The 15,145-nt window shown below is 39.2% G+C and overlaps 3 protein-coding genes across 4 annotated transcripts in view; 2 read left to right on the top strand and 1 right to left on the bottom strand.

Annotated features, from left to right (window-relative positions):
* Positions 1-15,145, bottom strand: part of vat1l (vesicle amine transport 1-like) — a 321,886-nt gene that overhangs the window by 94,068 nt on the left and 212,673 nt on the right. The gene's annotated exons all lie outside the window — the stretch shown is intronic.
* On the top strand, positions 610-6,346 carry tmem9b (TMEM9 domain family, member B). The gene is made up of 5 exons (XM_085760486.1): positions 610-847; positions 1,950-2,041; positions 2,147-2,255; positions 2,517-2,651; positions 4,968-6,346. Exons 1-5 carry the CDS (start codon positions 776-778, stop codon positions 5,121-5,123), a joined length of 564 nt encoding a protein of 187 aa, XP_085616612.1. The 5' UTR covers positions 610-775; the 3' UTR covers positions 5,124-6,346.
* dennd2b (DENN domain containing 2B) overlaps positions 6,774-15,145 on the top strand; it is a 46,587-nt gene continuing 38,215 nt past the window's right edge. Inside the window, exon 1 of one of the 2 annotated variants that reach the window (XM_085760470.1) lies at positions 6,774-7,236. The gene's annotated coding sequence lies outside the window, so the exon portion shown is untranslated. Of the gene's footprint in view, positions 7,237-11,646; positions 11,781-15,145 lie in introns of those variants that run through there. The other variant, XM_085760463.1, reaches the window with a different exon arrangement.

Here is a 15,145-nt window from a genome sequence, read left to right as displayed (position 1 = left end):
GCTTAATGCTTTGGAAAATGTTTTTCTCTTAAAGCAAATGATGAAAAACTGTAAGACTGAGCTTTAAGGTTCTTGCATGTAATGTATTGTTCACCATTTAAATCTAAGTTTATCGAGCACTTTTCATACAGAAAGCTGCTAAAGTGCTTTACATGATTTTAAAAATAATAATAATATAATAAATCATATTATATATAGATTTTTCATACAATTTATGTATTGTCATCCACTGTGCTGTATCAAACTGAAGGTCCTCTTGGTGTCCACGGACCATACATTGATTATCAATCAGGTCGAACCAAGGGGTGCGTTCGTTTTAAATCTCAGGTACTCCCCCGCGGCACCGACGAGGGCGGAGTGTAGCCCGCTGCTCCTGCGAAATCTTCTCAAATGTTTTATTCAAGCTAAACGATTAAACGTTGAACTGTATGTTTTAAATCCAGGATCAAACCCCAATCGACCCGTCTTTTTATGCAACGTTATCCACCATGTCACCGCACCGCATACTACCGTGTTTTCAGGATGAAGACAGTCGGCGCAGCCCGGTGAACAGAACCGAGCGACCACCTCCGGAAGCTACAAGTCAGCTGCTCGGAAGCCGCTGAGGCTGTTTATCCCTGAATTAGCTGGATGGCTAATGTCGTTAGTTGTTACGGTTGATGTGTTACTGCAGCGGTTGTTGTTGTAGTAGTTGTTGTTGTGTTTTTAAGGAACAGCAGCAGACCGCCGGCTTGTTCGTTGGGAACAGGAAATATCTGTTACGCGGGTCGTGAAGATGAAGACGGTGTTTGTTGTCGAGGTTTTCTCTCTGGCTTGTTTTGTGCTGTTGAGTCAAGTGACAGCAAAGGTAAGGCTAAACGTTAGCCGCCGGGCGAGCTAATGTGGTTACATCAAGATAAAATGGTGTTAACAGACTGAAATAAACCCTCTGTAAACCCCTCCACGAAGGAATTATCGTCTCTCGAGTCAGTGTCATATGAAATTAACTCCTGACAACCTGTCAAAAAATACCGGTATAAAGCTGTAAGTTAGCTAACGTTGCGAGTTTCAATTAAAGCAAAAATATTAAAGTTGTAACGTAAAGCCCTTACAGTAGCAATTGTGATAAATGTTGCTCACTGTACCAATTAAACTGCCAACTGTGTGTCGCCTATATATTGGCTGTTGTGGGGTTACTAATCTACTTTGTTATGTGTCATGGGTGCAGTGTGCCATAGCTAACACTAAAAAGTGACAGGGATTCGACAGAAAAGCACCAAAACAAGATAAAACATCTGGGAAAAAACCCTGATATAATATGGCTGTCATATGAAAACAATGGTTTTGTATCAGTACCAGTGGTGGCACAAGTGCAAAGAGCCCTTACTAGACAGTATCACAGTGCAGACTCACCACTGTTTACTTGATACTTCCTAATTTTGCTATGAGGAAGTATCAAAAGCAAAAGTACTCTCAGTAGCATGTAGAGTGGCCCGTTTCAGAATAAGATGTTATATCGTTGCAGTATAAATTTTGATACGTCTATTGTCTAGTGAAGCAAATTTAAATTATTTTGTATAATTCAGACTGTCTTTGTTATTGTTTTACATAGCCTAATTAATTTGATTCTGTAAAAGAACAAGAAAAGTACTGGAATTAACAACAACAAAAATCTCTGAAATGTGAAAATACAGTACAAATACCATAGGGTTGTGCTTTCCAATAGTGACTATGACAACTAACAATACTACAGTAATTACTATTAGGATAATATTATTATGATAATAATGGTAATGATGATCAGTTTCATCTGTGTGTCACCTACTAAAATAAAATCAGAAATTATCTTAATCTGATTTTAGATTAAGAAAATGGAACAAAATGTGAGAAGAAAATGTGAAATTTCTAGATTGCTAGAAAAGTAAATTGTGTGTACGTATGTGATCAAATGTGTAACCTCCCTTTTACAGAATTCAGAAGACATTCGCTGTAAATGCATCTGCCCACCTTACAAAGATATCGAGGGCCAAATCTACAAACAAAATGTTTCGCTCAAAGACTGGTATGTTAATAATGATGTGTCACTACACTTTTCTTGAAATGATATGAGCTGTTCATTTCCTGTTTCATCCGTCATCTTGATAATGCCGTCCTCTTGTTGTTCCAGTAACTGTCTCCATGTAGTTGAACCCATGCCAGTGGATGGAAAAGATGTGGAGGCCTACTGTTTACGCTGTGAGTGTAAATATGAGGAGAGGAGCTCAGGAACCATTAAGGTGAGTTGACATCATGTGCGTGTCAGAAGAGTGAAAAATTGTTGATTTCTGTTCAATCCCAATGATATTTAATTACAATAATACAATCAGTCCTCATATTTTACTCTATGGATTCATCCTGGACTTTATTTTTAATAGATTATCTGTTGATCAATGGATTTATTCACTAAATTCTTGTCATTTGATTCACATTGTTCTCTATGTTTGAATTGAGTATATAAAAGAAAGTCATACTGACCAATAATCACCGTCTGTCTTTAGTTTACCATCATAATGTACCTCTCCATCCTGGGCCTGTTGCTGCTCTACATGGTCTACCTCACTCTCTTGGAGCCCATATTGAAGAGGCGTCTGTTTGGACACTCACAGCTTATCCAAAGCGATGATGACGTTGGGGTATGTGTTCATCATAATTAATAACACATCATTGCCACTGAGAAAACACAATTTTTTTAATGCCACGGTATTATACATAAACAATAATGATGGATTATCTAGAACATTTCTTGTTACTAAGTGCTTAGCAGAACAAAGGGGAATTATATAGTTGTTTTTTTCCCATCCTTGTACGCACAACATGAGTCACTCTGAACTCTCTCTTGTCATAAGAATTTTTTTGTGTGCGTAAATGACCTCCGTCTGCACAAAATATCACGCGGGATCTACAATTTGTGGGTAAACTTTAACAAGGTCATGTGTCCCTGCAATAACTCTCAAACACTTGTTTCTGGGCAGGGCATTGAATGGGTGGATTTGTGCTGAGCTATAAATGCCCAAATTGCTATGAAGTTCTGTAAATACTAAATTGGATACAGGTATTTAAAATCTGAAACAAACATGAAAATATCAAATAACATCACCATGTCGGCAGCTTTTATGGGGCTTTACAGCAGCCAGTCCCATTTGAACAGATGCTTCAAGCAATACTCTGCGCTAGGATCTGCTGCTCAAAACACAAAGTGGTGTATCGTCTTTGAAAATGCTGTCTCACTCCATATCAGATTTTTATTTTATGGGAGGCTCCACTGGAGAGTCCATTAGTGACCACAATCACTGGCAATCGCCTGCAGCGGGGAAGCTCTCAGACAAGTACATTGTGCAGGCAGCTTTAACCTTTCTCACAACACACTCTACATGTTCATCGTGCTAATATTGTTCTGAAACGTGAAAATAAACGCTTGCTTTTGAGTTTAAAGGACTAAAAGGCACCTGGTTAATGCTGCTAGATTTCTGCTGGAAAACCAGTTAATGTTGGAAACATGGGACACGAGAGAGGGAAAGTATGTGTTGTGTGAGGACGAAGTGCAGCAGGATCAGATCACTGCTTGTAGATTTGTGTCAGTCTAACAAATGTCCTTATTAAACTGAAACTATGTAAATTTTACTGTGAAATTGCACATCCTTATAGGCTGTAGTGATAATGTGTCATCAGTCTAAAATGTGAAATATCACTTGTTTATTTTCCCAGATGATCTAAAAATTACATTTAGATGTGCCAGAACTGGTCCATATATAGTTGCAAATGGGGAAGGAAACTAATTATTGACTGAGGTTTTAGCATAATCCTGGAAGTGCAGCACATGTAAAAACACTCTTGATTTGTGCCTTAGCCTATTTTCCATTCCTAATTATTTAATATAAAAAAAGCACCATTAAAGAGTAGCAAACCAATTTGGTGTTCTTCAGCATGAGGCAGTATTTAGATATAGTTAGATATTAAATAAAGGGAAACATTGACTGCTATTGCTCGAGGGTAAAGGGTGAACTGCAGCTGCCTCGCTGAGCGCACTGTGTTTTCACTGGCAGTGTTCAGGCAAGAGGAAATGTAACACGAGAGGTTTCTCTTAGAAAATCTTTCACTCTCTATAAAAATGTGACTTTGCAGAAGTCGGCACCACAAGTTTTACAATGGTCAGCATCATGGTGTTCTGGTAAATAAGCTGTTATTTGTTACTTCTGCTTTTTGTGTGACAACACACAAAAAAACAGTTTTATAGCCCTATCTCATCTATCAGAAAACCTTGAGAACTGATATTTGTAGCACAGCATCTTACCCCTGTATTGTAATGTGGACCCAAATACAAGAAGAGAAATTTGGTAGAAAATGAATAAAACGGAAGTACTGCTGCTACATTAATTACAGAGGAAATGGTGGGTTGTAATGTTTAGTCGGTCTTTGATACAGAGGGGCTTCCCAGCTGATAATTCCCGTAAAAATGTGGCAGTGATCCTCCCAATCCTTTATTGTTCTGGGCATTTTTTTTTTATTATGTGGTTTGCTTGATAGCGACTGCAATAATAGCTTTATTTATGCAGCACTGTTTCAAAACAAGTTACAAAGTGCTTAACAAAAAGATATAAAACCATGAAAGTTCAAAGACAAGAGTGAAATGAAGCCCAACTGAGTGAAATAACAGTTTTTCTAACTTAAAAGTATGACTGCAGTAAAAGCGAAGGGAGGCAGAGTGAGACACTTTGTTTGGATAAGGAAGAAGAATGGATAGAATAAAAAGATGTTATCAGTTTTGGTCCATTTTAACTGCCCATCCTGTTATAGGAGTGCAACGCTAAGTCAGTGGAGCGCTCTGTGGACCTGCTACACTCCTGTTGTATTCACTCTCCTGGTGGATCATCAAAGACTGACCTAAGTTTGACCTACAGGATGTCTGAGATTTTCACCTCATTATATTTTCACCTCTGTGTGTTTTTCAGGACCAACAGCCTTTTGCCAACGCTCACAATGTTCTGTCCCGTTCACACTCGCGACCAAACATGCTGAACAAAGTGGAGCATGCCCAGCAGCGCTGGAGGAGGCAGGTCCAGGAACAGCGGAAATCTGTATTCGACCGACATGTTGTTCTCAGTTAAACTGCCCTGTGAGCAAGAGTTACTGATGAAGCAAAAAAAAGAAAAGAAAAGAAAAAAGACAAAAAGAAAAAAGCATCAAAAAACACTGTGACAGAGCTCTCAATTTATATCACGTTCTTTCTCTCATTTGTGGTTTATATCTCAAGTGTGACACTTCTGAGGTGATTGTGGTGAGAAAAAAAAAAGCCCCTGCCAGGTGTTAAATAAAAAGCTGGGTACTGTCGTTACAGCTTGTTACTATTCTGCAGGCAGCACAAGAGATTACAGTAAATTCATTTTTCCTTTTTGCACAATCTTGAATGAACAGTCTTAAGTAACATTTTCCAGAAACAGAATTTACTCTCCGCCTGCTGTCTAGTTTGCAGAAGTGCCAAGTCATCAGAGAATTTGCGATGAAAAATAATGCAAAGGTGAAGAAGACTAATAAGTACAAGATAAATTTCATATATATTCTCTAACTCTTTCTGGCCACTGTCAGACGGAGTCCCATCAGTCCAAAGCGGAACAGTCCTTTAATTTTACAAGCCAGTCCGGCTTTCAGAATAAGACAGCCAGATGTTGGTTGGTGCCACTTATCATGGTTGGTTAACTGGCCTCCTGGCTGCAGGAATGATCTGTTAGCATGTAGCTGGTGGATATTTTCCACCCAAAAACTAATATAACTTGGAAGTACTGCTCTTACCACAGGACAAAGGAACTAGTGTACAATATAGATCCTTCAGCCTTCTTTGAAAATGCATGTTTTATAGTAAATCTTTTATAAACGTGTTTTCAATCCTTTATTCCTTCCTACCATTATGTCTCATGTCTGATAACTGGTGTGAAATCCATGACTTAATGCATTACATTAAATCTGACGTCGGACGGTAGTTTCACTTGAACCTTGTTACAGAAATCGATGCAATTCCTTGCTGATGTCATAGTAATCGTAGCTGTGCTATTTATTGATCCTCATCTGTTGAAGACCCTATTGAAGTCAGTGCCCTCTTCAACTGCCTATACAAATCCAATGTATAGTCTTTTATTTTGTCACTTCTTTGTCCTCGGTCCAACATCGGTGTGGTGTTTCTCTCTGAGCGCAAAGAAGTTTATTTTGTGTATAGTTGGGCTGTGCACTTGATGAGAGTGGATAAAAAAAGGTTTGGGAGATCTTTTGAAAGTGTTCTTAACTATTGTACATGTGATACCTTTAACTTTGAAATAAATTTATGTAATATTTGTGATTCTTGCATTTGCACTTCTTTTTGCTTCATGCTTTACATCTGCTGCAGAAAAAACCAGCTACCTGTCTTTCAGTTGGAGCATCTGGATTTTACAAGGCATCAAAATCTGGCAAGAAACACAGGTGACTCAGGGGCCTGCACTTTTTTTTTGGTGTGTAACTGCACGGTAGTGGTGTTTATTACCAAACACATTTAATTACCACAAATTAATTACCACTCTGGGTCTCTGAAGGTCTGGGGTCACGGGACACTTGGCTTGGCAGGACACACTGATGCCTTTGCGACTCGATAAATCCCTTTTGATGATTTCTGCTCACTGTGTTGGCAACAGTTTTCTGATCTGTACGAATCTGACACTGGAAAAATACTCAGTAGGGACTCGGCTCTGGACTCTCTTTGTCTTGACAAATTCCAATAAAAACTGTTTTTGATTTAATGTGGGCAAACAGTACCTTGAATAACTCCAGCCATTGTAGTCATAACATGCTGCTAATTTTAGTATATCCAGATAGAAACTCTCATGTTACTTTTATGAAATCAGAAACATCTGGAAACCACTGGGAAACGGCCAGTTCAGTTCATCAGTAAAAACTGTTGACTACACATTAGCAGCCCTGTCTGCAAATATTTGATAACCCCAAAGCTCATCATCATCTTTTTTGATTTAAAGAAGTGATTTCCATCCAGCTGCGTCATCACTTCCTGTGCAATCCTCTTTTCCTTTTTTTTTTCCTGCTCTCATTTCATGCAGTTTTTCGGAGGAGGCGATTTTTCCGCAAGAAAAAAAAGGAAAAAACTTCAGTTTTCAGTTTGCACAGACAGACAGCGACACGGGGCTCTGTTCAAGAATGGATCACTGACCAAAACTCTGCAGCAACAAAGAAAGACAGGTAGGACAAAAGTACCAGCTCATTTTATGCCCTGTGTATAGAAAAGTAACGGTTTTCTTTTACATTTGTTTTAGTAACTTGCAGTATTTGTAGCATCTTTAGATGGTTTGGTTCATGAGAGAATATAAATGAGTCTTTGTAAACCGTAGTGACTTCTGTTGTTGACACGATTTGCATGGGTGACATCTGCCTTATTCACAAACTGTGACTTTGATCGATGTTGGCAAACTGTTTAATTCACTGTTTGGTGATTGGGTGGGAGAATAAGTTGCTCTGAGCTTTACTGCTGCATTTGTGCTGGTCAACCTACAGGGGGCGCCTCAGCCTTTGGATTTGATCTATAAGTAATCAATGACATTTTGCAGCTCTCTTCTTCTTGATACACTCACCTGCGTTTAGGTTTTCCTTTATAACCCAACAAGTTCAACTGTACTTTTTTTGAGGTTTCTCACACATAACCAACCCCTCATACATACACACACACACACACACACACACACACACACACACACACACATACATATACACAAAGCCTCATGCATATAAACCCGAGTGTGTGAAACATTACACCATTACATTACATTCGCCTTCAAGGTTCCTCAGTCAGTAGTCAGACAGATGTTGTGGCTGCTGTGTGGTGAGACACTAAAATGCGAGCAGATAGACAAAGTAGCGTCCTTGTGTTCAACTCTGCCTGTTGTGAAACCGTTGGCTGCAGCTATTCAAAGTATTTTTAGAGACAGTAACATGGTGTTTACTTGATTTTTGAGAGAACAATGAAACTTGCAAAACAGACCAGTTCAAATGATCCAGTGATTACTGTGAGATTTACCAGGATGGGAATGAATCCAGTCTTCAGTCTGACCGGATTAAGTGTTTTTTTTTTGCGATCACTCAATGAATTTGTCAAGGATTAATAACTAAAAAGGACATCCTCATTCTTGTAATTATACACATATATGGTCAGTCTTATGTAGGTATACTTTCTGTCATAAATCATGTATAGATGGATGGAGGGATATGAGTTTGATAGGTGTTTCTTCATGACACTGGTGCATTGACAGGAACTGTCAAAACAGGTTTTAAATGTGATCGGGCCTGTGAACTCTTTAAAACTCAGATTCCTGGCTATTCTCCCTGAACAACAGCAGAGAGAAAAAAAACCCACACTTGCAGTTAATCTTCTTTATTGTTAAAGAGAAGAGGATGCCTTTACCAGAAAAGCTGTGTCTTTGCTGTCAGCGCTGTCAGGTTGTATCTCAGTCCCATGGGCACAAGTGTTGACTAGACACGTCAGCCTGACTCAGCTTTATCCTTGAGTTTTAAGAGCTGCCTCAGGTCTGTCTCAGAAACCTGATGTGGTGTTTATCACTCCAAATATATATATCTTTCTTTCATTAAAAACTGGAGCAGATAATTGGGCTGTGACTGACTTCTTTAAATGGGTTCAGTATTTCCACGCTCCCCTCAAACCTGAGGAATGTGCAGAAGCTGAAAGGAAAGACCTGAGATCAATCTTTGGAGCGTAGGTGGCAAAAGCCCCACAGAGCCGAGGAATAATCCCCCTGAATGTTTGAGGATTTGGGATTCACAGTGGATCCTTAACAAACACACACATGGTTTAGTGATTTTACATGAGATAATAAACGTTTATTCCCTTGTGGCTGCGGCTTTAGCAGGTGAATAGTCATGAGAACGGGAAAGAGAGTCAAAGATTCCCAGTATCGCAGCTCTGTGGTCACTCCTGGAACTTCTGAAATGTATGAAGTTTTTAAGGGGACATGGCAAGAAGAATTTCATGAATGCACTGCGACTATATACTGGGAGCAGATGAATGTTGTGTTTTGTTCTGAGCTTTGTTTGATGTTTCGATGTCATGCAAGAAGAGGATGTGGCTTTTAATGAGAAATCCAGATGGCACTGCGATCAATGGAACAATGAATTCCACGAGTTTGAGCTTAGGTTACGTCCTGGTAAAACATCCCACTAAAAGGAGTCAGGAGTCAGTGCCTCTGTGTTTTTGTGCTCAGACAGTTGGGGATCGGTCATGTTTTCAGGAAGGAGAGTCTTTACGAGACCTTGCTGGTTTCTGAGTGGGTCTCTGAGAGAAGTTACACAGTGGCAGAGCTCTATAGGTTTCCTGCTGACTTGATGCTACAAACTGTGATAACGGATGTCTGGGTTTTGTGACTTCCTCTGTTCCCAAGTCTGGGGGATGATAAGACACCCCGAGAGACGTGGGAGAAGAGGTTTTATGGATGGGTAGCGCTTTAACATTTGGTGTAAAGATGTTACTTGAAGGAGCATTAAACAGATCACCGGGAATGGAGAAGGAGTTGTTCACAACCACAAGGGTTTTCATGGGTTTGTGCGATATCAAAGTTGAAGCTCTTTTGATTTTTCACAGTATTTGTTGTTAAAAACAGACTGATGGTGAGTCTGGCTGTTCAACTTTGACCTTGGAAGCAGCAGCTTGTAAAAAAAGTTCACAGACTTGCTTTTCTATTCATTCTGTTTATATCCTAGGTCTTGTTTTTGTCTTTTATTGTGAAATACAGCGAAATATGATCATAAGTGCTTTATAAATAACCATAACCCAGTCAGTCAACACTTAATAACCTCATAATGACAAAGTGAAAGCAGAATTTTAAAAATGTTTGCATGTTCATTGAAAAGGACTGCAATATCACATTGACCCAAGTATTCCTTTGCTGTGACACCTGTAATTTAGCTCAGGTGTTTCCATTTCTCTTCATTGTCTTTGAGATGTTTCTACACATTTACTGTACCACACCTGGTTTGGGGAGACGCACCCCTGTGTATTTAAGGTTTCATAGCATTGATATGATGATAAGGGAAACTATCTGGGACTCTATGACCATTTTGTTGTTGTTGACCTCTAATCTTGCTGCAGTGATGTGCAGGTGAACAGGACATTACTTGCAGAGTCAGTCCGAGTGGTATGGAGCAAAAAACTTAGTGATGAGTCCACTCTTTTAGTTAGGGCTGCAGGATTTACAGTATAAATTATTGGATCACCATGACAAATATTTTAAAGGTAGTTTGTCCCAACCTGATACAACATTAAAGTGCATTCACTCGTATAGTCAAGTGGTTTGTTTCTATGCTGCTGCTCTATGACATTTCCAATGGAAATCTTCCTACTCCACTACATCTGATAACAATAGTTACTAGCCACCTATCAGATTAACATTTTAATCAAAATCATCATTTTACAAAACTCTGTAAAATAGTGTTCAAATGGCCTCACCTCAACTGTCAACAACAACAAACTAATGCTTGCACAATATATTGTATTGACTATAATAATCTAAGTCCAATATGAGCCGTTTTACTGCATAATGAGTAATCATATTTTTGACACTATGTACTGTATATTTTACTGATTATACTAACGTATTTCTACTACTACTACACTTGAGAGTAGTAATGCTAATGTAAACACGTGAGTTTCCATTCATTTGCCTCCTTTAACTTTACCCAACTTAATGTAATACTAATAGCAAATAGGAATGCTAATGACACATTTGATAACTCTTAGATAAACAAGTGATAACAAGTGTCAACACTGAAAACGCAGCATCCAAATGATAAGAGATAAGAGGTCAAAAACAATCACGACAAAGGTTTAATTTCAAAATTAGAGTTAGAGAGAGATGTCATAGTATAGTAATTAGAGAGAGAAAGAGCTATTTTCTTGACCCTTTAGTAATTTCAGGTCCTTCTATCCAAAAGTATTCCAGTTTGAGAGGAAAGCGCCTTCCCAGTTCTGCTCTCACTCTTGGGAGGAGCATCGTGAGGTCAAAGGCCATATTTCATTTTGATTTCTGCACATGTTCGTACAGATAAGAAAGTGCAGTGAAGTATGAAGTTGCTCGAAAACTAAACAACAAAGTAAAAGTACAAGCCGCCTATCTCAGATTCGTATTTGTCGTTAGTTACATTCCTTTAGTGCTGCTTGGTCGCACATTCATCTCCAACAAAATGAAAGACATCTTTGTGTTGGTGAACTGTGTTCCCAGTGACCGGTGGAGGATTTCAGCATGACAATGTGTTGCAACATGGACTCTTCCCAGCAGCAGCACAGCAGCAGCAGCAGCAGGGACTGAGACTCTTGAATATTCATCCACACTCCTCAGCCCACCATGACAATAAACAAGAGGACAGAGGCTGAATGCCAGGGGAAGGGGAGAAAGAGGAGGAGGGGGGGGGGGGGGAAGAGGAGGGGGGTAAATCCCGAGAAAAGTGAGGGGGGCAAACAACCAGTGTCCATGGAAACAAGTCCAGCCTTCCTCTCCTGCAGCAGGGCTGTAAGAGGGGAGGCTGGATTTTTTTTCCTCCTCTTTTTTTTGTTGTCGGTTTTGGTTGGAAAGACATGAGTCGGAGTTTATTGAGAAGGGCAGGTATCCGGCAAAAGCGGCCAAACTTTTTCAAGGCGTAGACGAAAACGGGAATTTGTGCGACGCGAAAGGGATTATAATCTCAAAATGTCAGCAGCCATGGATGTGAGGAGAAACTCGGAGGTAAAAAAAAAAAGCCGCCTGCTCTTTTTTTTTTTTTTTTTTGAACCGGTATAGACGAGCTCACAGGAAGGTTAAACTTTTAGTTAGCAGCTGTGCTCACCGCCGATAACAAGGCTCCGAGACAAAAGCCCCTAACAAAGGTGTTGTTAATAATAATAATAAAAAAAGTTGCAAGGTGCGTTTAAATGTAGTCTTAATCTCCGTGTGACCATATTTGGTCATCGACATGTTAAACGATGAACTGCAGTAAGCAGGCTAAAACAACAGACTGTGTGTATGAGTGTCTGTGTGTGTGTGTGTGTGAGAGAGAGAGTGAGAGTGTGTGTTTTTAGCTGACCCCTTTGAATGAAGAGAAATGTCCCAGCGGATTCAGGCTGTAACTCTGTGGATTGTAATTAGACCAAGTTATTATCGCTTAAAGATCCACAAAGTCAAACCAGCAGATAAGTAGAAACAGAGCAGCTCTGCAGATCACATCACTTAGCTGTGGTGAAGTTTGGACTTTGGGAGTTTTTTTTTCTTTTTGTGTGTGTATGTATTGCATGATATGAACCTTAACTGTAGCTATAATCAATAATGTAGATAAATTTGTAACATCCCAGGAAAATAAGGACACCTTAACACTAGCTACTTTACACTGTTTATTTAATCAACAAACATTAATGAAAACTAAGATTGAGGTTATTGACAGTCTGTTAGAATGTAATTTTTACATGAATTACATAAACTGATAGAATTGACTGACAATCATTTAGCTCCAGTTGCAGTCTTGTCAGATACACCCATTGAATTAATAATAAAACACCACATTTTGTCTTGTAGTCTACAGATATGGACCCATGAATGACTAATGATTTTCTAACATTGAAACATACTTGTTTATTCATTTATTTATCTTTTTTCACCATTTATCTTCTGAAATGTGGATTCTGGTTCAGGTTTAGGTAACCAAATGTTAACGTAACCCAATAAGACTTTTACATCTTTAGAAAAAACACTGACAAAAGCCTGCTCCAGTACTTTTGTTGAAAGATTTGTATCCAACCTTCATGTTTATATGAGCTCTCAATAGATTACATCTTAAATCCTTACGATCTTATCTGACATAGTATAATGCAAACCCTATGATGGGACTGGTTTCCTTTAGCTCTATTGTGCAGATCAAACAATGACCCTCCCCTCTTTCTTTGGACGGGACTGTCAACATAAAGCTATTGAGGAACTTTTCCCTCTGTTGTCCGTTCAGTCTAACAACAGGAGTAAACTTGGCCTGTCCCCAGTCACTCTTAAGGAGACTGTTGCTCACTCAACATCCCAGTAAAAGGTTTATTTTTGTCTGACCATCCATTATTTACTGAGGGTTGCTGATACTGGTACTTAAACATGGCTGGGAGTCTCTGAGAGTGAAGGTCTGACCACAGAGCAGTTGTTAAAGAACGGTTCTGTTCAACATCTTGTTTAAGGGAACCTCAGCCACAGGTCTGTTAGACTTGGGTTTGGGGTGGGGGGGGGGGGTCTCTGGAGACTTCTGTAACATATGGTTTTAGCAGATTTCCCAGTCAGGGATATTATCCAGTGTTTTTTAGATCACAAGACCGTCTCCCTTAACTTTACCCCAAAGCTCTACTAAAGATATGAACCACTGAGTGAATGTCGTCTTTGATACCAAGAAAATCTGCTTCCACGTTTCATTGGTTTTCACGGAGGCGTTTGAGCTGATGTGCAAGTACATATTCACGTGTGCTGGAACCTTAAAATAAGACATTATTATGTAGGTATTGCTTTTTCTGTTCACTTAAATAGAATAATACCAGTGTCTGGCTTTAATCTGTGGCACTGGCAGTACTGAACCGTGTTTCAGTTTACTTTGGGTTTTACATTAACTTGTCCTAAACCTCACACCTAAGTCATACCTGTTGTTCTGTTTCAGAGTAGCACTCTCAGGTGAACTGGCAGAGCACATAATAATACAAACTGGTAATAAGGATCTTGAATTAGCCTACAATCATAACGACTCATGCAAGTGAGGATGAGCATTGAGCAACAAAAGTTGTCATCATATGCATGATGATGTCACTTATGAAATCACTTAAGCGTAGTAATCCTAATGTAAACACTGGATGCCGTTGAGCAATTTAAACTGAGTTTTCATTCATTTCTTTTCCTTAACACGTTTGTCTCCTTTTACTTTACCCAAGTTAACGTAATGCTATCATGATAGAAGCAGATTTTTTGATTAAGGGATGACTTTGCACATCATTGTCCTATAGATTACTGTAAAATAACTCTTTTTAATATTGAAACATCCTACCATTGATTAAAAAAAGGAAATAAAAAACTGTCTCCCATTTTGAAATGTTAACCTGCTTAAAGCAAAAAGTAAAGAGTAGTTTGATATACAGCTGAATTCCCAATAAAGCTCCTCTCATTCACTTTCTTTTTTGTTTCTGTTGTCTAACAACAAAACAAGTATACAACGGCTGAAACATCAAGACTACGTGTTAAACCAGTTGTCACTTCCTGCTGCTTTTCGCTGCCAAAGTCCTGATTTTGTAACCATGGCTTTATCTGACAAAATCACTAAACACCTCAGTTAGAAAGGACAGTGAGGTGGAACATGTGGAGGGAAAGCCCAAAGTTGCACTTGCAGAAAAACTTTCTCATATGGAAAGTAGCTGTTTGTCCACAAAGAGTCTGGACTTGTTGCTTTGTCCTTTTATTTTAAAACAAATAAACCAAAAAGAGTAGCTACATGGGCATAAAATTCACAGCTACGCTCATTTGTACCAAGTCACAACAACCAAAGGGGAAACTCCAACACTAACCAGTGGTGAAAATCCATGACTTTCAGTCAGTCAGTGACTTCATGTTTATAGAGCTAGATCGCTGGTAATGTACAGCTAATCTTTGTTTTTGTTGATGCAGTGTTAAACTCTGACTTTGAGACAGACAAACAAGAATACATCTCATTGTCTATCCTCTTACGTCCTTGGAAAAGACTTTTGTGTCAAAGGTCTGCTCTCTGACACAAATTCTAGCCCCCCTGCTGCAGCTCAGATGGATATAAGCCTGTTTTCCACATGCCTGCCTCTGCAGCTGTGCATGCACATATCTAGGTTACACAGAAGGGTTTTTCCTCAAGGAGAAAATATGCCATGAATACACTGAAAAAAGATGAAATGGCAGAAAAAGGAGATAAAAAAAAGGGAAAAAAAGAAAAACGATTCCAAGAACTGGCTCCACCTGGTCAATTGAACTACACACCAGCAGCATGGCAAACCATGTGGTGGCGTACAGGGCTAATTACACAGGTATGGCTATGTGCAACTGCCAGTAGCATCAACCTTGGTTTTCTTTTACATACA

Source organism: Trachurus japonicus, chromosome 3 (genome assembly GCF_045865225.1).
Source record: "Trachurus japonicus isolate A0001 chromosome 3, Traja_1.0".
Lineage (NCBI taxonomy): Eukaryota > Metazoa > Chordata > Actinopteri > Carangiformes > Carangidae > Trachurus > Trachurus japonicus.
This window is presented reverse-complemented; position numbering and strand designations above follow the sequence as displayed.